This window comes from Ursus americanus, chromosome 6 (genome assembly GCF_024610735.1).
Source record: "Ursus americanus isolate L20-20 chromosome 6, mUrsAme1.1.p, whole genome shotgun sequence".
Taxonomy (NCBI): Eukaryota; Metazoa; Chordata; class Mammalia; order Carnivora; family Ursidae; genus Ursus; species Ursus americanus.
The window spans coordinates 40,912,524-40,937,772 of record NC_142132.1 but is presented as its reverse complement, the minus strand read 5'-3'; the positions used below and the strand labels follow the sequence as shown (position 1 = coordinate 40,937,772).

The window sequence follows — 25,249 nt, the reverse complement described above, 5'->3', positions numbered from 1 at the left end:
GAAATGTGATGGAGACAAAGTGTGGGCAGCAAGAGGGAAATCCAGCACTTTGTTCTAAAATCGGAATCTTGTCTGCTCTAGGTCCCCTGGCTTTTCTGTTTCCTCGTTCAGGCAGCCCAAGTGTAGGTCGAGCACCTCACAGTTACCAAGAACCTAGAGGATATGTGCATAGCCCCATGCTGTTCTGAGAACACCACTGGGGATGGTTTTCATCCTCACTGCACAGAGGAGGAACCCATGGCCCAGAGAGGACAGCGCCTTGCTCCAAGAGTCAATGCTAGGAAGGGGCCAATGAGGGTCTGCACCAGACCTCCCTGAGGCCCAGCCCTGGCTCTGTCCCCACACCTGCCCACAGTGAAGTCACCAGGCCGCTTACCTCTAGCGTTTTCTTGTTCAATCTGCTCATTTGCCTGCAAGGAAATGAAGGAGAGTTGGGGGAGGGCAGTGAGAGGGCCCAGGAATGCTCTAAGTACTCCATAAAACAGAAGTCCTCAGAGCTCTAGTTTGGTACCTTTCTAAGTCCTTCCTGCATGTGCGTGGCTCCGGAAGGCACTACATTCTGCAGTTTAGCAAGATTCTCACGTATTTCATTTCTGAAAAAATCAGAAAAGGGGTTTTGGTGGTATGAGGTGTGGATTATTCAAAAGAGCCCCAAGCTAACCCTTGTGCAGTGTTGGTGGGAATGCAAACTGGGGCAGCCACACTGGGAAACAGTATGGACGTTCCTCAAAAAATTAAAAATAGAATTACCATATGATCCAGTAATTCCATAATGAGGTATTTACCCAAAGAAAATGAAAACACTAATTCAAAAAGATCTCTGCATCCTCCTGTTCATTGCAGCATTATGTACAAAAGTCAAGATATGGAAGCAACTCAATGTCCAATGATGGATGGATAAAGAAGTTTGGTCTATGCATTCAATGGAATATTATTCAGCCATAAAAAAACCCATGAGATCTTGCCATTTGCAACAACAGGGATGGATCTAGAAGATATTATGCTAAATGATTAAGTCAGATAGAAAGATAAATACCACATGATTTCACTTATCTGTGAAATAAAAAAACAAAACAAAGAAGCAAACAAAGAAAAAGCAGAAAGAGACTCATAAATACAGAGAACTATCTGATGGTTGCCAGAGGGGAGGGGGTTGGAGGGAGGGCTGAAATGGGTGAAGGGGAGTGGGAGATCCCGGCTTCCTGCTGTGGAATGAAAAAGTCACAGGGATGAAAGGTACATCATAAGGGATATAGTCAATGATATTGCAATAATGTTGTATGGTGATAAATGGTAGCTACACTTGTGGTGAGCATAGCATAACATATAGAATAGTCAAATCACTATGTTATACATCTTAAACTAATACAACTTTGTGTGCCACTTATACTTAAAAAAAAAAAAAGGAAAGAAAAGGAAAATAAAGCAGCCCCAAGCTGTCCTGGAGCCACTGTGCAGTGTGTAGACCTGTCTGGCTGGGACAGGACACAAGTCAAGTAGCCTGGTCATGACCTTCTGCCCTCTGTCTTTGATATTTACAGCCTTGCTCAGGCCTCCTCTGTCCCCCGTCCGATGAGCATAGGGTGGGAGATGCTGCTTTGCTGGTCCCATGGGTATGGCCTGGTTTTCTCTGCACTCGTCACTGTCTCAGGCACAGAGTCCTGGGGAAACCCCAAAGCCCTGCCTTGACCATCCACGGTGAACGTGGGGCACATCCATGGATGTGCCACTGTGAGTCCCCACTCACGATGTGACTGGCAGGGCTGCTAGAAGCTACTGGGTCCCCCAGGAAGGCACACTACCCTCCAACAGGTAAGGCTGAGTTTGGAAAAGGTCATCCTGATGATTGATACATCTGCCTTGTCCCATCCTCCCCTGCCCCAGACCCCTGAGGTTGACTCGGTCCCCCAAGCTTCTTCCCCTCTGGATTGCCAAAGGAAGTAGCGAGCTGCTTCATGAGAGCACTAGGGATCCTGTGTTCATGGGCTCCTGAAGAAAAAGCCACAGGCTGGGGAAGCAGCCCTGAGCGTGTCCGTGCAAGTGGATAAGCAGGGATCCCCTAGCTGCCACGGGTATGTGGCCAGACAGCCGCCGCGAAGACAGATTTCACAGGTGGGACTGGGACACAGGAGGGGCTGGGGGCTTAGGTTCAGGCCAATCCCATGAGATGAGTGGAGCTGGCACAGCCAGACTAGGAAAGTGTGGACCCTGAGAAGGCTTCTCGCTGTGGGGAGTGGAGATGTTGCTGTGGGGGGAGACCTGAGAGCCCCAGGTCCGGCCCTGCCCAGCTCAGCCCAGCCCAGGAGGTGAGGTCTGGTACCCGTGCCAGTGGAGGCCAAACCAGGCACTGCCCTTCCACCAGAAGCACTCCCCGTCCTCTCTCATCACACACTGGAAGATATGTATTTTGTGAGAGCACCCCCAAGTATGGGGAACTCTCAGCTCTTCCCAGTGTCTGGCCCAGAAGCCCCAGGCCAGGCATTGTTCTGGCCCATAGGCTCCCCTCCTGGGAGTGCTGCCCTTCCAGTCTACTCCCAGCTCTGTCCATGGAAGGGACACCAGGCCCGTTGTCCCCTAGCAGTCTCTCTTAATACATGTGTCCTTAATACATGAGTCCTTAATACATGTCTCAACTCCTTGGAGTCCTCTATCTCTTCCATGTTGTCATCCTCCTGGCCAACACCCTTGGGGGTTTCCTAGCCCCTGTGCCACCTGGCTTCTCCAGCATCCTGAACAAACCCCTCTTGGACTGTATCTGCTTAGCCTGTTCGATCTTAGCAGAAAGGGCTCAGAAAGCACCAAGCAAGGTCCTAGCGTTGGTCCTACATTCTCTGCAGACCTTCCAGAGTCACACTTGTATCGAGTAACATTGTCCCCTCCTGGAGCCCCTTGCATGCCTGGGCCCACCTGGGCTCTCAGCCACAGGCCTCCTCAACTCCTAGGCAGTGGGGCACATTCAGGAAAGCCCAGTCCCAGGCTGAGTCCAGCTACAGTCAAGATCCTGTGGGTTTCTCAGGAGCTGGCAGCCTTAGGGCCCTGATCTGAGTGTGAGTTCTCTTCCCAGCTGCACATCTTGTGCCATACCCAATTTCACATCTTTTCCACTTCCCTGGGCATCACTGCCACTCCTGAACCCTCGCCTGGGGAGGACGTCATTATGTTCCCTGTCCAGAGAGGACCAGGAGGCCCTCCCTGAGCCCCCACATAGCTTCTCACATCTGGATCCCAAGCCCAGAGGGAGGAGGCAGAGGTCTTCCTCTCTCCAAGGGGAGTTCCTCCACCAGAGCCTCTTGTCCAGCAGCCTTGCATCTCTCTGCTACCTGCCAGTGTCCCTCCCAGTGTTCCTTCCAACTCATATGCACTCAGGTCTCTCTGTCCTAAATGTATAACCACACATATGCACAAATCCGTGCCTCCACTAGTGCTTGGAGATGCAAGCCCACTCCCTGCTTGTCTTGGAGTTAGACATGAGAGTACTGTCTCCATGTACTGACACCAGGACACCCCCTCCCCTGCAGGCTGGTTGTTCTTGCTCACCCTGCTGCTCCTGGCTTCTCTCCATGGTGCTGAATGGCAGATCTGTGACTCAAATTCTGGGGTCCATCCAGTCCTAAGGATGTTCAACCTCTCTTTGCTGCTTAACTCTCTCTGAGTTGGGTTCCAGTCAACTGTGCCCTCAGGAATCTTAACTTCCCTAGTCAGCTACTCAGAAGCTCCATAACTCCCTACTTCCAGGCTTTTGGGAAAGCTGTGGGGCCCACCATGACCCACCTCGGATTTGGGCATGTCATGCCTTCCTCAAGCTTGATGTTCAGAACCCCACTCATGGGCTCCCCTGTCTCAGACCCACCAAGGAAGCAGGATCCCCTTCATTGAGACCATCAATAATTAGATATTACTCATCCTTTTCCTCCCTGCTTATGACATTTTTCACTGGCACCCCCACTGGCTCAGGGCAGAGAGAGACACATGACAACAGATCTTTAATGCAGGTCACTGTTTGTAAAGGAACCACACATCTGCTTGGTACAATCCTGGGAGTCCTCACAGCCAGCCTGTTCTAAGAACAGGGAAGAATGCAGAAAGAAGGACTCAGGACAGGTGAAAGGCAGGGCTTAGGGGGCGGAGAAGATCTAGTAGCACAGGTCGACCAATGTCAGAACAGCAGGGGGTCAGAGAGGGTTGGGGAGCCAGAGCTGGGAGTCATGGTGCCCAATGAGGGGAGCCCAGGCCTGACTAGCTTGCACTACAGGAGTTGGCTGCCTACTGTGGTCTCGGAGAACCCATTTGCTCCCTGGCTCTGTCTGCAGTTTTACCCATTGGGCTTGCCTTGGGGGTCAACATGTCACTTACTTGTCTGATGTGATTTTCATGAGGGTGTGGCCATCTGTGGAGTAGGTGATGAAAGATATCCGCACTTTTGGGCTGGGAAGGAAGCATGTGCTTGTGAGAAGTCATAGAAACAGGCTCAAAATGATGCCAATGAGAAGCCAGGGAGGAGTACATGACAGTTTCCCTGCCCCCATCCATTCTTCTCCTTTGGGGCCCATTTCCCAAACCTAGAATTTCCTATAACTTTAGTAAGGAATTCTGAGGCCTGTAAGACATCTGGCCTTTCTGGAAGAGTGTGCCAGAATGACATCTTGATCCACCCTTACACTCACAACATCCCAGTAGTGTTTGTCCGTCTGTCTGTCTGTCTGTCTTACGTGCACGCACACACACACAAACACATACACACACACAGATGCACTCACACAGGCAGGTACTCACACAGACAGCTGCATGAACAAGGAGATAGAGAAACATCTGTACACTTCTGCAGGAGTGTCTCCTACCTGGCCTCTCTTCTCTAACATTGTTTGGAACTTCACTGTCCTTCCTTCCTTGCATGTCTTCCCCCACCTCATCTCTCCTCTCAAAGAAATTAGTTTCCCTCTTGGCAACCATTCATCTACATCCCTCCCTTTCCTGCTCCTGGCCATTGTCTTCTGGTCTGCTGACCTTCATTATCCTTGGCTAAATTGGTACCATAGGTCCCTAGCTGAACTCCCTACTGCTCTTGGCTCTTGTTCCCACTCATTTTACCCATTTCTGTCAGACTTTTCTCCTTGACGCACAACCTTGATCATGTCAGACCCTTAAAGAAGAATCATCTGTAGCTCCCTATTGTTCACAGCACAAAATCTAGGCCCCATGACCTGGCACTATGAGCTATTATGGCCTTGGCTCCAAGCCAACATGCCCATCTTCATCTCCTAGCCCTCTCATGAGATAACCCTACTCTGCAGCCAAACAGACCACTTACTCCACAAGAAGTCTCCTTGACGGTTCTTGTTACCCTGTCTTTCCTATCCATCAAAGCCTAGTTAATATCACCACATCTTCTGGGAAACCATCCTTGGAATTAAAATTCTTCCTTTTTCCTTAAGCTTGTCATATAAATTCTTTGTCTTTTTCTTTTGGCCCCTGCCACCTTTTAACCAGGTGTTTAATTACTGTGTTGCTGGTTTTTCTGTTTCCTAATCTGTTAGGTTCTCAGGGCATTATTACTGTGTCCCCAGTAATATGGCCTGATTCTCAGGCAGGAGCCAAGTAAAGTTGCTGAGACCCTTGGAATCACTGTGATCTGTCCTTTCCTGCTTCAGAACTTCACTCTGTGCTCTGTGTTCCTGACTGGAGGGACTCCCAATGCCCACTGAGTCTAAACAGCTCTGTACTGTGTCTGGCAGAAGAAAACACCCTATTAACACAGAGAAGCCATACTTATAAAACTTCTTGACCAAATCTTCCACCATGTTGTAAATGTCCATCCAGTTGTTGTTCACACTGCCCGACCTGGAAATGAAGAAACATGAGTTGGAGAGATGACTCACATCTGTTGCGTAGGAATAGTTCCTGCCTTCTCTGCCTTCCTACAGGCCCTTTTGCAAGCTCCTCACCCCTACTCTCCTCAACATAGCCAAAGCCTGCCACACACTGTTCAGTGACCTCAGTGGGTCATCAATGTGAGTTGTGGGAAGATTGTCTAATGAGACCTGTGTGCTAGGGACTGAGGAACTTTCAAGGATGAGGGACTTCTGGTGGCAAACCAGAATGTTTGGTCATGCTAGGTGGTGCTGTTGGACAAGAAACGAGGGAGGATGCATTGGTTGGTAAAGCCTCCAGTGATTCTGATTTGTTGGCTCTCCTGGTTGCCCATTGTCTCCCAGATGTCTGCTCCTCCCCTGACCCTTAAAGGTGTGTGTGGTTGGGTGGGAGGCAGAGCTCACTGACACCACATCCCAACAAAATGCTCCTGGCTTTTTCTTTATATCATTTCTTCTCTCTACTCTAGACTACATCCAAAACTATCAATGGGTGGTTTCTAATGATGTCAAGATTATCATTCATGGAGCATGTATATACCAGGCCTTTTACATGCATTATTTCCAATTCCAGAACAACCCTATGATATCAGCAGTATTCCCATTTTGCAGATGAGACTCACAGGTCATGATATTTGCCACAATATCAATAGTGATATGGATCTGAACCCATACCAAGCTTCAAAACCCATGCTCTACCCATTGCACTAGGCAGATCAGGGTGAGTCTGGCTGAGTAGGACAATTGCTGAGTAGGAAAGTACTATGCTCTGACAATCAATCCACAACTCAGACTTTCTTTCGGAAGCTTCCATGCTAAAGTGCAAGACAACTTCCTTAATTAATGGAAACCCTGTCCACTCTCCTCATTACTTTTCTCTCCTGTTTTTCCCCTGAGTGAAGAGGATCTTCCAAAGATGATTTACAGGAAACAAGAATCTTCAACTCACCCACTTACTCTGGGGAAGTTTCCAGTTTGTGATGATTTTGAAGAAATATTTAGACTCCAGAAACCCTTGGACAAACATGAGTGCTCCTGGATAGTGGAAAACACTGCAGGTACTACAGGTATCTAGGAAGGAGGCAATATGGAAGAGCAACTATGTGGGTTTCCAGCACACAGAGCTCCAATCATGTTCTCATGTCTCACTCTTAAATGAGAATGAAGATGATCAGCAGACATTTGAAGATATCTCCATCATTGCAGCTTGAGGTCAAAACACCCTAGTGATATAACTATGTTGGAAGAATGGAGAGGATGGGGAAAATCATGTGGGGAACCTGATCTGTAAGAAAGCTAAATTCTCTTCCCTCATAATAAGGAGTCAATAGAGAATGAATAAATCTCACACAGCAAAAAACAGCATCAGTACTAGCATGGTATTAGAAACAGCATCATAATACCAGAAGAAAAATCTGTAAAATGACAGATAAAAAAACAAGACCCAGCTAATTGTTGCCTACCAGAGACTCATTCAGCTTTAAAGACACATGTAGGTCCAATGTGAAGGGACTGAAGGTATTCCACACAAGTGGAAACTGAAAAAATTGTAGTTATACTTATATCAAACAAAATAGACCTTAAGCCAAAAATGGTAACAGAATCAAAGAAAGTTATATAATGATAAAAGGATCAAGATGATCCTTTTACAAAAATTATAAATATATACATACCCAACATCTGAGCACCTAAATATATTAAACAATACTAACAGTTCTGAAGGGAGAAAAGATAACAACACAATAATAGCAGACAACTTTAATACCCTAGTTCCAGCAATAGATAGATCATTTTGATAGAAAAGCAACAAGGAAACTTTGAAATTGAATCATGCTATGGCCAAGTGGACTTAAAAGACATATATAGAACATTTCATCCAACTGTTGCAGAATGCACATCCTTTTCAAGTCCACACAGATTATTCTCTGGGATAGAGCCTATGATAGGACACAAAATAAGTCTTAGCAAATTTAGGAAGATTTAAATCATAGCAGCTATGTTTTCCAATAACACGGAATAAAAACCAACAGGAAATCTGGAAAATCTACATATATGTGGAAATTAAACATACTTTTGCATGACCAATGGGTCAAAGAAGATGAGAATGGGAAAAAGAACCGAATAGGAGAAGAAACCCTTAAGACTAATGGAAATGGAAACAAATAGAAAAACCTATAGAATGCTACAGAAGCAGTTCTGAGAGGAAAATGTATAATGAGAAATGCATGTAGTAAGGAATTAGAAAAATATCAAATAAAATATTTTACTTTACATGTCAAGGAACTAGAAAAAAGAAGAACAGATGAACCCCAAAGTTGGCAGAAGAAACAAAATAATAAAGGTGTTGAAATAAATGAATTTAATTTAAATTAGAAAGAGGAGATACTGCAACTGATACTACAGAAATACATAGAACCATAAGAAACTACTCTGAATAATTATATATCCACAAATTAGATACCCTAGAGCAAATGGATAAATTCCTAGAAACATACAACTTGCCAAAACTGAAACATGAAGAAGCATAAAATCTAAATAGACCTATAGACCTCAATAGATCTGGTAAAGAGATTGAATCAGTAATCACAAATCTCCCCAAAGAGAAAAGCCCGAGACCAAATGGTTCCATAGGTTAATGTGACCAAACATTTAATAAAGAATTAACACCATTCCATCCCAAACTCTTCCAAAAAATTGAAGAACACTTTCAAACTCATTCTATGAGACCTGCATTACTCCAGTATCAAAGCCAGACTAATACTACAAGTACAGATCAATATCCTATATGAATATGGATATAAAAATCCTCAACAAAAAAATCTAGCAAACTGAATTTAGCAGCATATTAAAAGATTTATATTCCATGACTAAATACAATTTATTTCCACAATGGAAACATGATTCAATGCAAAAATCAAACAATGTAATTAACAGAACAGAATATAATAGGCTTAATAGATCAAAAAAACAAACTACATGATCATTCCAATTGATGTAGAAAAAGCATTTGATAAAATCAACATACTTCCTTCATAAAAACACTCTTTTTAGGAATAGAGAAAAGTTCTGTGGTAAACCTAATAAGGGCCATATGTGAAAAACCCACAGCTAACATATCAGTAGTGAAAGACTAAAAGATTTTTCTAAGATCAAAAGTAATACAAAAATGCCCAGTTTCATCATTTCAGTTTGATGGAGTATTGGAAGTTCTAGCTAGACCAATTAGTCAAGGAAAAGAAATAAAGGCAAGCAAATTGAAAAGGTAGATGTAAAATTGTCTCTGTTCTTGGATGATATGATCTTACACTTACACGTAAAAACACCACATAGATTCCACACACAAAAAACTGTTTGACTAATAAAAGAAATCAGCAAAGTTGCAGGATACAGAAAAACATATAAAATCAGTTACATTTTGATATACACTAACAATGAACATTCCAAAAAGGAAATTAAGAAAACAAATCCATTTACAATATTATCAAACAGAACAAAATACTTATGAGTACATTTAACCAAAGAGGCAGAAGATAGTACACTGCAAACTACAATATGCGGCTGAAAGAAATTTAAAAAGACACAAATCATTGGAAGGATATCAATATTCATGGACTGGAAGACTTAATATCCTAAAGCTGGCAATAGCAGCCAAGGCTATCTATGGGTTCAATGCAATCTTTCTCAAAATCTCAACAATTTTTTTTTTTTTGCAGAAACCGAACAATTCATCCTAAAATTCATAAAAAATCTTGGGGTTACTCGGTGGCTTGGTTGGTTAAATGCGTAGCTCTTGATTTCCGCTCAGGTCATGATCTCAGGGTTGTGGGATCAAGCCCCGTGGGCTCTGCCCTCAGCAGGGAGTCTGTTTGAGATTCTATTCCTCTGCCCTTCCCCCTACTTGAGCTCGCATGCACCTGTGCACATGCTCTCTCTCTCATTCTCAAATAAATAAATAAATCTTTTTTTTTAAAGATTTTTATTTATTTATTTGACATAGAGACAGCCAGTGAGAGAGGGAACACAAGCAGGGGGAGTGGGAGAGGAAGAAGCAGGCTCCCGGCGGAGGAACCTGATGTGGGACTTGATCCCAGAACGCTGGGATCACGCCCTGAGCCGAAGGCAGACGCTTAACGACTGCGCTACCCAGGCGCCCCTCAAATAAATAAATAAATCTTAAAAAAAAGTCTTGAATAAAAACAAAGTTTGTGGACTCACATTTTCTGGTTTCAAAATTTATTACAAAGCTACAAGAATCAAAATTATGCTAAGTGAAATAAGTCAAGCAGAGAAAGACAATTATCATATGGTTTCACTCATTTATGGAACATAAGAAATAGGAAGATCAGTAGGAGAAGGAAGGGAAGAATGAAGGGGAGGTAAACAAAAGGGGGAATGAAGCATGAGAGACTATGGACTCTGAGAAACAAACTGAGGGCTTCAGAGGGGAACGGGTGGGGGAATGGGATAGGCCGGTGATGGGTATTAAGGAGGGCATGTATTGCATGGAGCACTGCGTGTTATATGCAAACAATGAATCATGGAACACTACATCAAAAACTTGGGATATACTGTATGGTGACTAACATAACATAATAAAAAATATTATAAAAAATAGTGTAGTACTGGCATAAAGACAGACATATAGACTAATGGAATAGAATAAAGGGCACAGAAATAAACCCTTGTATATATGTTCAATTGTTTTTTTAACAAGGATGCCAAGACCATTCAATGTGGGCAAGGACACTATTTTCAACAAATAGTGTTGGTAAAATTGTATGTCTACACGCAAAATAATGTAGCTGAGCTCCTACCTTATGCCATATACAAAAATTAACTCAAATGAATAAAAAACCAAAATGCAACAGCTAAAAATATTAAACTTTTAGAAAAAATTACAGAGGAAAAGCTTCATGATGTTAGATTTGGTAATGGTGTTTTGGATATCACACCTAAAGCACAGGCAATAAAACAAAAAAATAGATAAACCAAACATCAAAATTAAAAACTTTTGTGCAAAGGATACTTTAAAAAAATGAAAAGATAACCTATAGAATGAGAGAGAACATTGGCAAATCGTATATCTGAAAAGGGATTGATATCTAGAGCATATAAGGAATTCCTACAACTCAACAATAAAAACCAAACAACTCAATTCAAAAATGGACAAAGGACTTCAATAGGCATTTAGCCAAAGAAAATATACAAATAGAAGATGGTGGAGGGGTAGGCGACCCTAAGTTTGTCTGGTTCCTCAAATACACCTAGATAGTTATCTAATCATTCTAAACATCTGAGAAATCAGGGGCGCCTGGGTGGCGCAGTCGTTAAGTGTCTGCCTTCGGCTCAGGGCATGATCCTGGCATTCCAGGATCGAGCCCCACATCAGGCTCCTCCACTAGGAGCCCGCTTCTTCCTCTCCCACTCCCCCTGCTTGTGTTCCCTCTCTTGCTGGCTGTCTCTCACTAATAAATAAATTAAAAAAAATAAATCTTTAAACATCTGAGAAATCAATTGAAGATCTGAGAAAAAAAATGCTGCAAGTCTACAAGAAGAAGAGTGACCATCTTTTGGAAGGTAGGAGATGCAGACACTTGAATCCAGGGTGAAATAGCTGAGGATACTGCGTGGGGAGGAGCGTGCTTGAGGAGGGCTACCGCAAAGTATTATAAGCGGTGCAGTGTAAAATCAGAACTTCTAGAAGTGTGCTATAGTGGGGTATGTCCCTGGCTTAAATGTATGCAAATGGCAAAGCAGGGTGGAATCCCAGGTGTGACAGTGTGACCTTAGGATCCCCAGGGTCACAAGAAGAACAGGGGTGCCCGAGTGTGGCAGAGTTCCCAGGCATCAGAGCGAGGAAGCTGACTGAGAACAGCAAGTCTAGGTGCCGGCTTTCTGCTCTGTGATACCTTAAACTGCGAACCATTGAACAGTTGTGCAACTGCTTTCCTGGGAGGGGTCCAGAAAAAGGCAAAAAGTGAGCCAAGACTCTCCCTTCTCCCTTGGAGAGGAATAGCATGAGTCCGAAAAATTTGGAGTTTTGAAACTCAGTCACGTGCCAGATAAAAACGCTCAGTCACAGGCTGGGTGAACACAGAGTTGCGACAGAAACCAGGGAGACGAGTGATTGACTACTTTTCTGTGAGGGCTCACTGAAGACTAGGGGGAGTGAGCTTTCAGCTCCAGAACTAGAGAGCAGGGCCCATCAGTGCTGAAAGCCTTCAGGGAGGAAAACAGCACCGCAGACTGGAGTCCAGAGTTGCTGACACCGAGCCCTAACTCCCTGCACACTGCAGGTGCGGTTTTCCACCAGGGCCAGTGCCCCTGAGAATCAGTGCAACAGGTCCCTCCCCTAGAAGACCAGCACAAACCACTGTCTTGCACCAAGTTCACTGATCATAGAGGGCTGCAGAGCTTCAGCTCTTGGGGAAAACAATATACAGCATTCTTGATATTTTTATTCTTTAGTCTTTCAGTATTATTTTTTTCAGTTATTTTCTTATTTTTTCAATTCTTTTAAAGTTTTTATTTATATTTATATGTTATATATATTTATTTTTCATTTCCTTTCATTGTATTTCACTTTATATTATGTCTTTCTTTCTTATTTTTGAATCTAGTTTCTTTTATTTTTATTTTTTTATTTTTTATTTTTATTTTTTAAAGTTAAATTCAATCAGCCAAGGTATAGTACATCATCGGTTTTTGATATGATGTTCAATGATTCATCAGTTCAATATAACACCCAGTACTCATCACATCTTGTGCCCTCCTTAATGCCCATCACTCAGTTACACCATTCCCCCACCCCCACCCCCCCACCCAACTCTCTTTCAGCAACCTTCAGTTTGTTTCCCGGAGTCAAGATTCTCATATAGTTTGTCTCCCTCTCTGATTTCTGGCCATTCAGTTTCCCCCCACCCCCACCCTATTGTCCTCTGCATTATTTCTTATGTTCCACATATGAGTGAAACCATATAATTGTGTTTCTCTGATTGACTTATTTCAGTTAGCATAATTCCTCCCCCCCAGCCCCTGTTCCATCCATGTTGATGTAAATGGATCTGGTTTCCTTTAACAAGCAAACTAAAACACACCCAGGATCTGTTTTTTTGTTTTTGTTTTGTTTGTTTGTTTTGTATTTTTTTTTTAATCATTGTTGTTATTGTTTTTTCTCTTTCTTTCTTTTCTGGACAAAATGACAAGGTGGAATAACTCACCCCAAAAGAAAGAAGAGGAGGTAGTACTCACTGCCAGGATTTAATCAATACAGATATAAGTAAGATGTCTGAACTAGGATTTAAAACAACAATTCTAAAGATACTAGCTGGGCTTGAAAAAAGCATAGAAGACACTAAAGAATCCCTTACTGTAGAAATAAAAGAACTAAAATCTGGTCAGGCCAAAATTAAAAATGCTATTACCAAAATGCAATCCCAAGTGGAGGCTATAAAAAAGAGGATGAATGAAGCAGAAGAAAGAATCAGTGATATAGAAGATAACATGATGGAAAATAAGGAAGCCAAAAAGAAGAGAGAAAAAAAAAAACCTATTAGATCACAAAGAGAGACTTAAAAAACTCAGTGATTTTATAAAGCAAAATAATATCTGGATAATATGGGTCCCAGATGATGAGGAGAGGGAGAAAGGGGCAGAAGGTTTATTTGAACAAATTATAGCTGAGAACTTCTCTAATCTGGGGAAGGAAACAGGCATTCAGGTCCAGGAGGCACAGAGAACCTGTCTCAAAATCAGTAAAAATAGGTCAACACCCAGACATATAATAATGAAGCTTGCAAATTTCAAAAATAAAGAGAAAATCCTGAAAGCAGCTGAGGGCAAGAGGTCCTGAACCTATTAGGCAGACACATAAGGTTGGCAGCAGACCTGTCCACAGAGACCTGGCAGGCCAGAAAGGACTGGCATTATATATTCAACATGCTAAATGGGAAAAGTATGCAGCCAAGAATACTTTATCCAGCAAGGCTGTCATTCAGAATAGAAGGAGAGATAAAGAGTTTCCAGGACAAACAAAGACTAAAGGAATGTGTGAACACTAAACCAGCCCTGCAAGAAATATTAAAGGAATCCTGGGAGCCCGAAAGTAACAAAGAGAGAGAGAGAGAGAGCAAGAGCGAGCAAGAGAGCCCCAAAGTAGCAAAGACCAGAAAGGAACAGAGACAATTAACAGGAACAGCAAATTTACAGGTAATACAATGGCACTAAATTAATATCTTTCAATAATTACTCTGAATGTAAATGGGCTAAATGCTCCAATCAAAAGACATAGGGTATCAGAATGGATAAAAAAAAAAACGCAAAAAAACAAGACACACTGATATGCTGCTTATAAGGGACTCATTTTAGACCCAAAGACACCTCCAGATTGAAAATGAGAGGTGAAGAACTATTTGTCATGCTAATGGACATCAAAAGAAAGCTGGGGTAGCCATCCTTATATCAGACAAACTAGATTTTGAACCAAAGACTGTAAAAAGAGATGAAGAAGGACACTATATCATAATAAAGGAGTCTATCCAACAAGAAGGTCTAAGAGTTGTAAATATTTATGACCCTAACTTGGGGGCAGCCAAATATACAAACCAATTAATAACAAAATTAAAGAAACTTATTGATGATAAATACAATAATATTAGAGGACTTTAACACCTCACCCACAGAAATGGACAGATCATCGAAGCAGAAGATCAACAAGGAAACAAGGGCTTTGGATGACACACTGGACTAGATGGACTTCACAGATATATTTAGAGCATTTCATCCTAAAGCAGCAGAATACACATTCTTCTCCAGTGCTTATGGGACTTTCTCCAGAATAGATCACATACTAGGTCACAAATCAGGTCTCAACCAGTACCAAAAGACTGGGATTTCTCCCTGCATGTTTTCAGACCACAATGTTATAAAACTTGAAGTCAATCACAAGAAAAACTTTGAAAGGACCACAAATACATGGAGGTTAAAGAACATTCTACTGTAGAATGAATGGGTCAACCAGGAAATTAAAGAAGAATTTAAAAAGTACATGGACGCAAATGAAAATGAACGCATGACAGTTCAAAACCTTTGGGATGCAGCAAGCGCAGTCCTAAGAGGTAAATATATAGCAACACAGCAAGAGATGTTTCAAATACAAGACCTAACACTTTACACCTAGGAGCTGGAAAAAAGAAGAATAAATAAAGCCTAAATCCAGCAGGAGAAGAGAAATAACAGAAATAATAAAAATTAGAGCAGAAATCAATGATACAGAAATAATAAAAAAAAAAGAACGAACAGATCAATGAAACTAGGAGCTGGGTTTTTGAAAGAATTAACAAGATCAATAAACTCCTATCCAGACCTTATCAAAAAGAAAAGAGAAGGACCAACATAAATAAAATCATGAATGAAAGAGGAGGGATCACACCCAACACAAGAAAAACAAACAATTGCAAGAGAATATTATGAGCAATTATATGCCAACAAATTAGGAAATCTGGAAGAAATGGATAAATTCCCGGAAACATATAAACTACCAAAACTGAAACAGGAAGAAATAAAAAACCTGAACAGACCCATAATAAGCAAAGAAATTGAGTCAGTAATCAAAAATATCCCACCAGAGTCCTCCTACCCCCAACCCTAATGCCTAAGAGAGAAATCACCATCCCCCTGGGCTGCGCCAAATATCATTGAGGCAAGACCTGCTCAGGGCAATTCAGAAGTCCCTCCACCAGACAGTGAGGAGGGACTCATTCCAGTGGGCAGAGTGGCTGCCAGCTCCACTGGCTTTGTTTAGAAGCTGGTGGCTGGGCACACATTGCCCCCACCCCCAGTCATCAGTCTCCATGGAGAATAAGAGCCTGGGATGCTACAATCAGGGCACAGAGGAAGCCTGAGTACTGTCATCTCCACCAGCCTGGGGGCTACTTCATCCAACTTCCAGATCTCACCCCCTTCCCAGGAGACAGAAAGTGCAAATGTCTTCCCTGCTCAACATCCCAGGGTGGTTTTGAGGATGATGGAAGTGCAGTGAAAGGGTACTGGAAACCAAAATATGCTTCGATGGTATTATTGACTGTCATACCACTGATAGTATTGACCCAGTAAAGTTCATTCTCAACCCAACAGACAAGTTGGAAATGGAACCAAGGCAATGTCTCCAATTTCTCCCAGCATGAAGATCCATCCCCTTTCCTTTTTTGAGTGCCACAGGGTGTCTAATGCACAGTCCAGCTTCCCAGGACAACACCTGGTCAGACCTAGCTGTTCTGGAAGGGCACACAATCTGGAATGTGGTCTCCAAGTGGTTGAAGAAAGAAGCAAAGGCCTTGGCAGGAAAGCAAAGGATGTTCTAAGCAGTGACACTCTGAGAATGCCCAACGGAAGCAACAGGGCAATCTCTCTGGCAGAATCCATGTGGTGAAAAACAACACAAGCAAAAACCCACACAGACAGAAATAGAAACTCAGCGAGCTTCTAATAACTGCTGAGAACCTTCTAGCAATCACCTGGCCCTTCAGGTGTTTAAGGGGTATGTAGGTCACAGATCCTGCCCATGTCAGAGGAGGGACAGAGAGCCACTCAGAAACCATACGGTGGCCTTTTCTCCTTTCCAAAAGGAAAAGTCCCAGAGAACAAATTTTGGGGGCATTCCTTCTGCCTCAGGAGCGAGGAGGCTGCAGAGGTTCCTTGGGTCTGACCAAGACTCCCCCTCCCCTCCCCTCAAGGAAGCTGGCATCCCCTTTGTCCGTGTCTTGCCCATATTGACCTCAGGGACCGTGCTGCCCTTGGGGCACTAGGTAGGGCAGGAGGGCCACTCACTTGTCCAAGACGAAGTAAAGATCCAATTCGCTCTGGCAGGTTTTCGACTCTTCTGCCCGGGTCTCCTGGGAATAGCGGCTCGGGCCGCTGTTGGGCTGGAGGACTTTCCCATGAGGTTGGAGGTGGTGGTGGTGGCTTTTCCTGCTCTGACCGGGGTCATTCAAGTCTCTGGAGGCATGGATGGTGTGCAGGAAGCTTCTGGCTTTCAGCAGCGGAGGTGGCAGGACCAGCAGAAGGAAGAGTGCGGGGCCTGGCAAGCCCAGGCTGCGGCTCCCCATTTTCTGGGCCACCCTCGTGGCACTGCTGGATGCTGGCCACTTCAGGTCACCTCAGGTGGCTGCCTCCGTGGACTCCTCCCGTGCCAAAGAGGCCTCCGCCTCTCCAGCCCTTTCCCAAGACGCACTTCAAGCCTCCACCTCCTACCTGCCCTTTGGGCGGAAGAGACAAGTGGCTGGCTCTGGGGTGATGGCCTCACTACCTGCACAGCCCTTCCCCCACACCCCTGGGGCAGAAGGCCTTGTTATGATGGACAGGAGGGTTGGCATGGTGACTTTGTGACCTGCAGCTCTGCTCAGGGTCCTGCCTGCTGACAACCCCGGGCAGGACTCCTGGGATCTTTGGCCAGGGTGGGGTGGGCTGGGGGGTGTAAGATGAAGCTGCTGTTTGTCCCTTATCCTAAACCCTCACAGGTGGCCATTAAAATCCTCAAGATCCTGCTTTATTATAACTCAAAGCAGGCAGCTGAGGTGGCTTGGATGGGGACATCCCTGCAGGTGAGGAGGTCCAGGAACTGGGAGACTAGAGTACAGTATTGGTCATTGGTATGAACACTGAAGCCACCCATGGACATGGAAGGATCTAGAAGATCTAGAAGGTTTGTGCAAGCATTCCAAAGTCCTTTGTGAATGAGGGACATTCCGGTTATGTACTGCTGTGTAACAAACCACCCCCAAATTAGTGATATAAAACAAGAACACACTTCCTTTGTGCACAGTGTCTGTGGATCAGAAATGCAGAGAGGGCTGAGTGGGGATGGCTTGTCTCTGCTTCATGGAAAAACATGGAAAATCCATTTGCTCTTTCATATAAATTTTAGAAGCACTACTACATAAATTTCATATAAATTTTAGTAGTTCTTCTTCTTCCTCTCCTTCTCCTTCTCCTTCTCCTTCTCCTTCCCCTTCCCCTTCCCCTTCCCCTTCCTCTCCTTCTCCTTCTTCTTCTTCTTCTTCTTCTTCTTCTTCTTCTTCTTCTTCTTCTTCTTCTTCTTCTTCTTCTTCTTCTTCTTCTCCTCCTCCTCCTCCTCCTCCTCCTCCTCCCCCCTCCTCCTCCTTCTCCTCCTCCTCCTCCTTTTTCTTCTCCTTCTTCCCCTCCTCCTCCTCCTTCTCCTCCTCCTTCCACTTCCTTTCCTCCTCCTCCTCTTCTTCTTCTGAGGACCTCTTATTTTCATGTAGATCATAGGCTTGCAATTTTTCTAAATTGATTCTAGAAAACTTCACACACTGCAGCCTCTGAGAACAGTAGAAGCTGATATTGCTTGGGCTATACTTTCAACATGTCCAATTTCGAATTCAGATTTGCTATTGGCCATTTGTTTTAGTTGACTGATCTTATGAAAAGTCTCCCAAACTTCTTAATACTTGATTATAGTAACAGTAAATATATGGATACTTTGGTCAGATTTGAATCTGCCATCTGGACTCCCAATATCAGTGAACCTGGAAATGTCTCCATTTATTTATATCTTTTCCAGTTCCTTGCATATAAATTTCCCTATGAAGATCTTGACTTTTTTTGTCAAGTGCCTTCCCTAAATACCTTATATTTTTGCCATTAATGTAAATGGAATTTTAAAAATAAAGCTTTAAACTGGTTATTGGTGTTGTGGGCAAATGTATTAATTTATTGATTATTCATACAACTTGCTAAACTCCCTCATTCTAAAATATGTCTGTAGAGAAGTTTTGATTTCTATAAAAAATAGAAACCAAAAAACATTGCTCTGACTGGTTCTCCAATGACATGTTGTCTGCAACTTGTGATGGAGGCATTCTTGACTTTAAAAAGAATACTTCTAATATATCAACATTAAGAATACTATTTATGAAAGTCTTTTGATAGAAATTCTTTATCAGATTAGGGAGTTTCCTTGCTCTGCTTGGTTTGTTAGAAATTATGCGTAAATGAATTTTATCCTAAAAAGAATTAAATTCCTTTTCTGTATATTTTGTGATGAATATACGTTTTTCACTAGTAATCTATTCATATGATTAATTGCATCAATGCATGTAAAACTAATTTTAACATTTTACAAACAAAACCTAACATGGCCATGGTAATTTTTTAAAAACACTGCTGGATTGAGGTTACTATTAGTTTAGAATTTTTTTATTTTTTACCTACAATCATGAGAGAAATTGGCTTATAATTTCCTATTTTTGTCCTGTCCTTATCTGGTTTGGATATTATGTAATACTAGCTTCATAAAATGCACTTGGGAGTGTTTTTACCTTCTTTTCTCTTGGAAAGACTTTGAATATGATCACACTAGTCTACTCCTTGAATATTTGGTATTATATCATCTGTGGCTGTTTTCTTTATGGGAAGTCAATAAACTACAGATATAATTTATTTAACATATACTGAATGTTATGACTGAATTCTGCCCGTTCCCCTCATTTATATCTTGAAGTCCTAACTATAATGTGACTGCAATTGGAGATACAGTTTTTAAGAAGGTCATTAGGCTTAAATGAGATCACTAAGTGTGAGCCCTTAGTCCCATAGGACAGGTGTCCTCATAAGAAGAGAAATGCCACAATGAATCATGGAACACTACATCAAAAGCTAATGATGTACTGTATGTGACTAACATATAATAATAATAATAATAATAATAATAATAATAATAATAATAATAATGAAGAGAAATGCCAGAGCTCTTTTCATGCACACACAGAGAAAATAGAAAAGGGCCATGTAAGGACACACCAAGAAAGTGGCCATCTGTAATCTGGGAAGAGAATCCACATCAGAAGCTAACCCTGCTAGCATAGTCCAGCATCTAGACTATGGGAAAATAAATTTCTGTTGTTTAAGCCACCCAGCCTGTCGTACTTAGTTATGGTAGCCAAAGCAGACCAACACACTGCATTATTTAGTGCTTCTATTTCTTTTAAAAGTCATTTTAGGTATCACATTTTCCAGGAATTTGTTTTTTTTTTCATTCATGAAGATACAAGCATTTTCTTTTTTTTATTTAAATTCAATTAGCCAACATATAGTGCATCATTAGCTTCAGACGTAGTGTTCAATAATTTATCAGTTGCGTATAATACCCAGTGCTCACCACATCACATACCCTCCTTTTTTAAAATTTAAATTTATTTATTTATTTTTTTAAAGTTCCATGATTTATTACTTGCGTATAACACCCAGTGCACCATGCAATACGTGCCCTCCTTAATTCCCATCACCTGCCTATCACATTCCTCCCCGCCCCCCCCGCCGCCCTGAAGCCCTCAGTTTGTTTCCCAGAGTCCACAGTCTCTCATGGTTCCTTCCCCCTTCTGTTTACCCCCCCTTTCTTCTTCCCTTTCTTCTCCTACTGAACTTCCTACTTCTTATGTTCCATAAATGAGTGAAACCATATGATAATTGGAATTTGAACATATATTTGCATATATTGGTATAAAGTTGTTTAGAATAGATTTAGTTTTTATATTTCTGCTCTATGTTTTAGTTATATCTTTCTTATAAATCCTACTATAACTTAATTATGTATTTTCTTACTCTATGCATTCACAACAGGGAGGCTATAGCCCCCACGGGGGTGAAAATTAGTCATACTTTTTAAAAGTATGGAAAACAACACATAAAGAGATATAGAATATACCTGTGGTTCTCCATTATTATTGTTGTTGTTGTTACTTTTATTAGTTTTACCTCCTTTTATTTCATCCAATTTATGTTAAAAAAGTCATTTTGTAGAATTTCCCACATTTTAGACTTGGTTGGTTGTTTCCTAATTATCTCATTAATTTTAATTCTATCATCAAATATCCTGTAAGCCAGTAGGTAGGAGCTAGAAGCTTGGTGAATTTCAGGTTCATTTTTGTTATTGTTGTTATTATTACTTCTGCATCACATCAGGAGACACATGTTGTTTGATAGTTGCACTTTTAGTGATGCTAAGATTGGTCAAAGGGATCAAGTTTGTGGGTCTGTTACCACCATTCCTCCAGAAACATTTCAAGTCATAGTTAAATCTCCTGACAACATTTTATCTGATGGTTAAAATCACTATAGATAGATGTCTAAATCTATTATTTCAATAAGAGTTGCAAAATGATGATTTCAAAGTTTACTATTTCTTCTGCATTTATTAGCTGAGATTCTCTTTTGCCCAGTTTTATTTAGATATAATTGACATATAGCACTGTATAAGTTTAACATGTACAGCATAATAATTTGACATATATAGTGTGAAATGGTTACCAAAATAAATTTAGTTAACAACCATCATCTCATATAGATACAGAAAAAAGAAAAAAGAAAAAAAACTTTCCTGTGATAAGAATTCTTAGAATCTACTCTCCTAACAACTTTCAAATATACCGTAAAGCAGTGTTTTGCTTTATACCCCTATTGCTTATCTTATAACTAGAAGTATGAACATTTTGACCAACTTTATCCAGTTCCTCCTCCCACCCCTGCCTCTGGTAACCACAAACATGATCACTTTTTCTATGTTTAAAACGTTTTTTTAAGATTTCACACATAAGTGAGATCATACAGAATTTGACTTTCTCTTTCTGATTTATTTCACTTACCATAATGCTCTCAAGTTCCATCCATGTTGTTGGAAATGGCAGGATTTCCTTTTTTAATGGCTGAATAATATTCATTATATATATATGCCACAACTTTTTGATGGCCACTTAGGTTGCTTGCATGTCTTGATTATTATATATAATGCAACAATAAACATGGGGGTAAAGGTATCTCTTTGACTTAGTATTTTTGTTTCCCTCACATATATCCCCAGAGGTGGGATTGCTGGATCATACAATAGTTCTATTTTTAAAATTTCGAGGAAACTCCATACTATTTTACATATTGGCTATACAAATTTACAATCCCACCAATAGTGCACAAGGTTCCCCTTTTCCCGCATCCTCACCAGCATTTATTACCTCTTATTTTTTTGATAATAGCTATTCTAACAGGCATGAGGTGAAACATCATTGGGATTTTGATTGAATTTACCCTTTGATTAGTGATGTTGAGCACCTATGATGTACCCATTGGCAATTTATATATTTTATCTGAAAAAATGTCTATTTAGGTCCTTTGTTGGTTTTTAAATAGATTATTTGTTTCTTTGCTATTGAGTTGTATGTGGTCCTTATATATTTTGGGCATTTTTAAATTATGTTAGTCACCATACAGTACATCATTAGTTTTTGATGTAGTGTTCCATGATTCATTATTTGCATACAACACCCAGTGCTCCAAGCAACACGTGCCCTCCTTTACCCCCCTCACCGGGCTACCCCCTCCCCTCTCACCCCCCTCCCCTCTGAAATGTCAGATTGTTTCCCGGAGTCCATAGTCTCTCATGGTTCATCTCCCTCTCTGATTCCCCCCTCCTTCAGTTTTCCCTTCCTTCCCCTAGTGTCCTCCATGCTATTTCTTATGTTCCACATATGAGTGAAACCATATGATAATTGGCTTTCTCTGATTGATTATTTCACTTAGCATAATACCCTCCAGTTCCATCCATGTCAGTGCAAATGGTGGGTATTCATCCTTTCTGATGGCTAAGTAATATTCCATTGTACATATGAAGCACATCTTCTTTATCCATTCATCTGTTGAAGGACATCTGGGATCCTTACACAGTTTGGCTATTGGACTTTGCTGCTATGAAAATTGGGGTGCAGAGGCCCCTTCTTTTCACTACATCTGTATCTTTGGGGTAAAAACCCAGTAGTGCAATGGCTGGGTCATAGGGTAGCTCAATTTTTAACTTTTTAAGGGACCTCCACACTGTTTTCCAGAGTAACTGTACCAGCTTGCATTCCCACCAACAGTGTTAAGAAGGGTTCCCCTTTCTCCACATTCTTGCCAACATTTGTTGTTCCCTACTTTGCTAATTTTTGCCATTCCGACTGGTGTAGAGTGGTATCTCAATGTGGTTTTGATTTGAATTTCCCTGATGGCTAATGATGTTGAACATTTTTTTTTTCATATGTCTGTTAGCCATTTATGTGTCTTCTTTGGAGAAGTATCTGTTCATGTCTTCGCTCCATTTTTTTTTTAATGATTTTTTATTATATTATGTTAGTCACCATACAGTACATCCCCGGTTTCCGATTTCGCTCCATTTTTTTAACTTGTCTTCCCCCTAGGTGCTTTCAGGATTGCTTCTTGGTTCTAAGGCTTGTGAGTTTTACTATTATATGTCGGGGTGTTGATCTGTTCTCATTGATGTTGGGAGGGGTCCTCTCTGCCTCTTGGACACCAATGCTTGTTTCCTTCCCCAGTTTAGGGAAGTTCTCAACTGCAATTTGCTCAAATATATCTTCTAGTCCTCTCTATCTCTCTCCACCCCCTCAGGGATCCCAATGATTCTGACATTGGAAAGTTTCATGGTATCATTAATCTTTCTCAGTTTAATCTCTTGGGCTTTTAGGTATTTATCCCACGCCTCCTTGGCTTCCTTCTTTTCTATCATCTTATCTTCTAGCTCACTAATTTATTCTTCTGCCTCATTTACCCTGGCTGTCAGAGTATTCAGTTTAGACTGCATCTCATCCATAGCATTTTTAAGTTCGGCCTGATTAGATCTCATTTCTGCCCTTAGAGATTCTATATTATTGCTAATATTTTTCTCAAGCCTAGATATCAACTTCATAATTGCTACTCTGAAGTCTATCTCTGATATCTTGCTTATACCCATATCCTTTGGGTCTGTGGCAGAGGCCATAGTCTCTGATTGTTTTCTTTGTTGGGGGTTCCTCCTCTTAGTCATTCTGTTGAGTGGTGGTTGAGGGAATGTACAGAGTCCAAAGTATTAACCATGACCCAAGCAAGACAAACTCATTTTATGGGGACCCTAGGATTGTTGTCTTCTATTTTTCCAGACTGTCTTCTGGAGGAAGAGCCTGCTGCACTGTTACTCATGCAACCCTGCTTGGGCAGAGTTGCCCTGCCCCCTGTGGGGGTGGGGGGTGAGCTCAGGGAAAACTGGTTTTTTGAGCTTTTGTTCTCTGGCTGCTTTCTGCATCCCTTATGTCTCTTCTGAGAGTCAGAGCAGAAATGACTGCACCCAAACCTCTGACCCAGAGCAGAGAAATCATAGTCTCCTCTTCACTGAGGTCTCCAGCACATGCAGTCTCCATTTCTGTCTGTGCTGCTAAAAACTGCAGCCAGTGGTGCACCCCACAGCAACTCTCCCAGAGGTTGATCCCAGGGCTGGGGTGTGTCTCTGCCCTTTATGCTTCTAAAACTGCGAGCTGCCCTCAGTTTGCACACATGCACCTGCAGCTCCTGGATCCTATCTGGGATAGGACATATGCACTAAAGTCCTTTCCCCACCACTACTGGTTGTGAGTCTGTGCCCAGTCCCTAGCATGGGATGTTTTTGGGCTCCGGTGTCATATCACCTTCCTGATGCCAGCTTATGGCGGCTCCCTCCCCCTTCTGTTTATCTTCCGATATCTGCATGCAGATTCATGGCTCCTCCTTTCGTACCTCGTGACCACCAGAGATTTTCTGCTTGTAGAGATCCAGATATATATTCTTACATCTCAGGCTGATTTCATGGGTGTTCAGAATGGTTTGGTAGATATCCAGTTAAATTCAGGGGACTGGTTGAAATAGGGTCCCCTACTCCTCTGCTATCTTGCCATTCTTATTTTGGGTGTTTTAACAATATTAATTCTTCCAGTTCATGAACATGGAATACCTTTCCATTTATTTGTGTCTTTTCAATTTCTTTCATTAATCTCTTTAAATTTTCAGTGTAGAGATCTTTTGCCTCTTGATTAAATTTATTCCTAAGTATTTTGTTTTGATGCTGTTGCAAATGGGGTTGCTTTACTTATTTCTTTTTGGATGTGTTATTAAGTGCTTTCTATCAGACATATGGTTTGCAAATTTTTTCCCCATTCTGTAGGTTTTTTTCATTTTGTTGATTTTTCTTTTGCTCTGTGGAAGCCTTTTAGTCTGCTATACTCTAGCTTGTTTGTTTTTGCTTTTGTTGCTTGTGCTTTAGGTGTCATATCCACGATCATCACCAAGACCAATGCCAACGAGAATTTTCCTATGTTGTCTTCTAGGTGTTTTATGGTTTAAGGTCTTATATTTAAGTTTTTAAACCATTTTGTGTTAATTCTTTCTTTTTTAAATAAATTTGATTTCTTAGAGCATTTTAGACTCATGGTAAAATTGTGGGGAAGGTACAGAGATCTATCATAAACCCTCCCCCTCACACCCCAGGACATATACACAGTGTCTTCTATTATCCAACACTCATCACCACAATGGAA

General features: G+C 41.7%; 1 protein-coding gene across 1 annotated transcript in view; it reads right to left on the bottom strand.

Moving 5' to 3' along the window:
• Positions 1-16,972, bottom strand: part of ANTXRL (ANTXR like) — a 38,875-nt gene extending 21,903 nt beyond the window's left edge. Inside the window, exons 1-5 of the mRNA XM_087862956.1 lie at positions 16,695-16,972; positions 5,767-5,838; positions 4,354-4,425; positions 512-593; positions 377-410 (exon numbers count right to left, since the gene is read on the bottom strand). Coding sequence (XP_087719082.1) covers positions 377-410; positions 512-593; positions 4,354-4,425; positions 5,767-5,838; positions 16,695-16,972 — 538 coding nt within the window. The remainder of the gene's footprint in view (positions 1-376; positions 411-511; positions 594-4,353; positions 4,426-5,766; positions 5,839-16,694) is intronic.
• Between the last annotated feature and the right edge of the window lie 8,277 nt (positions 16,973-25,249).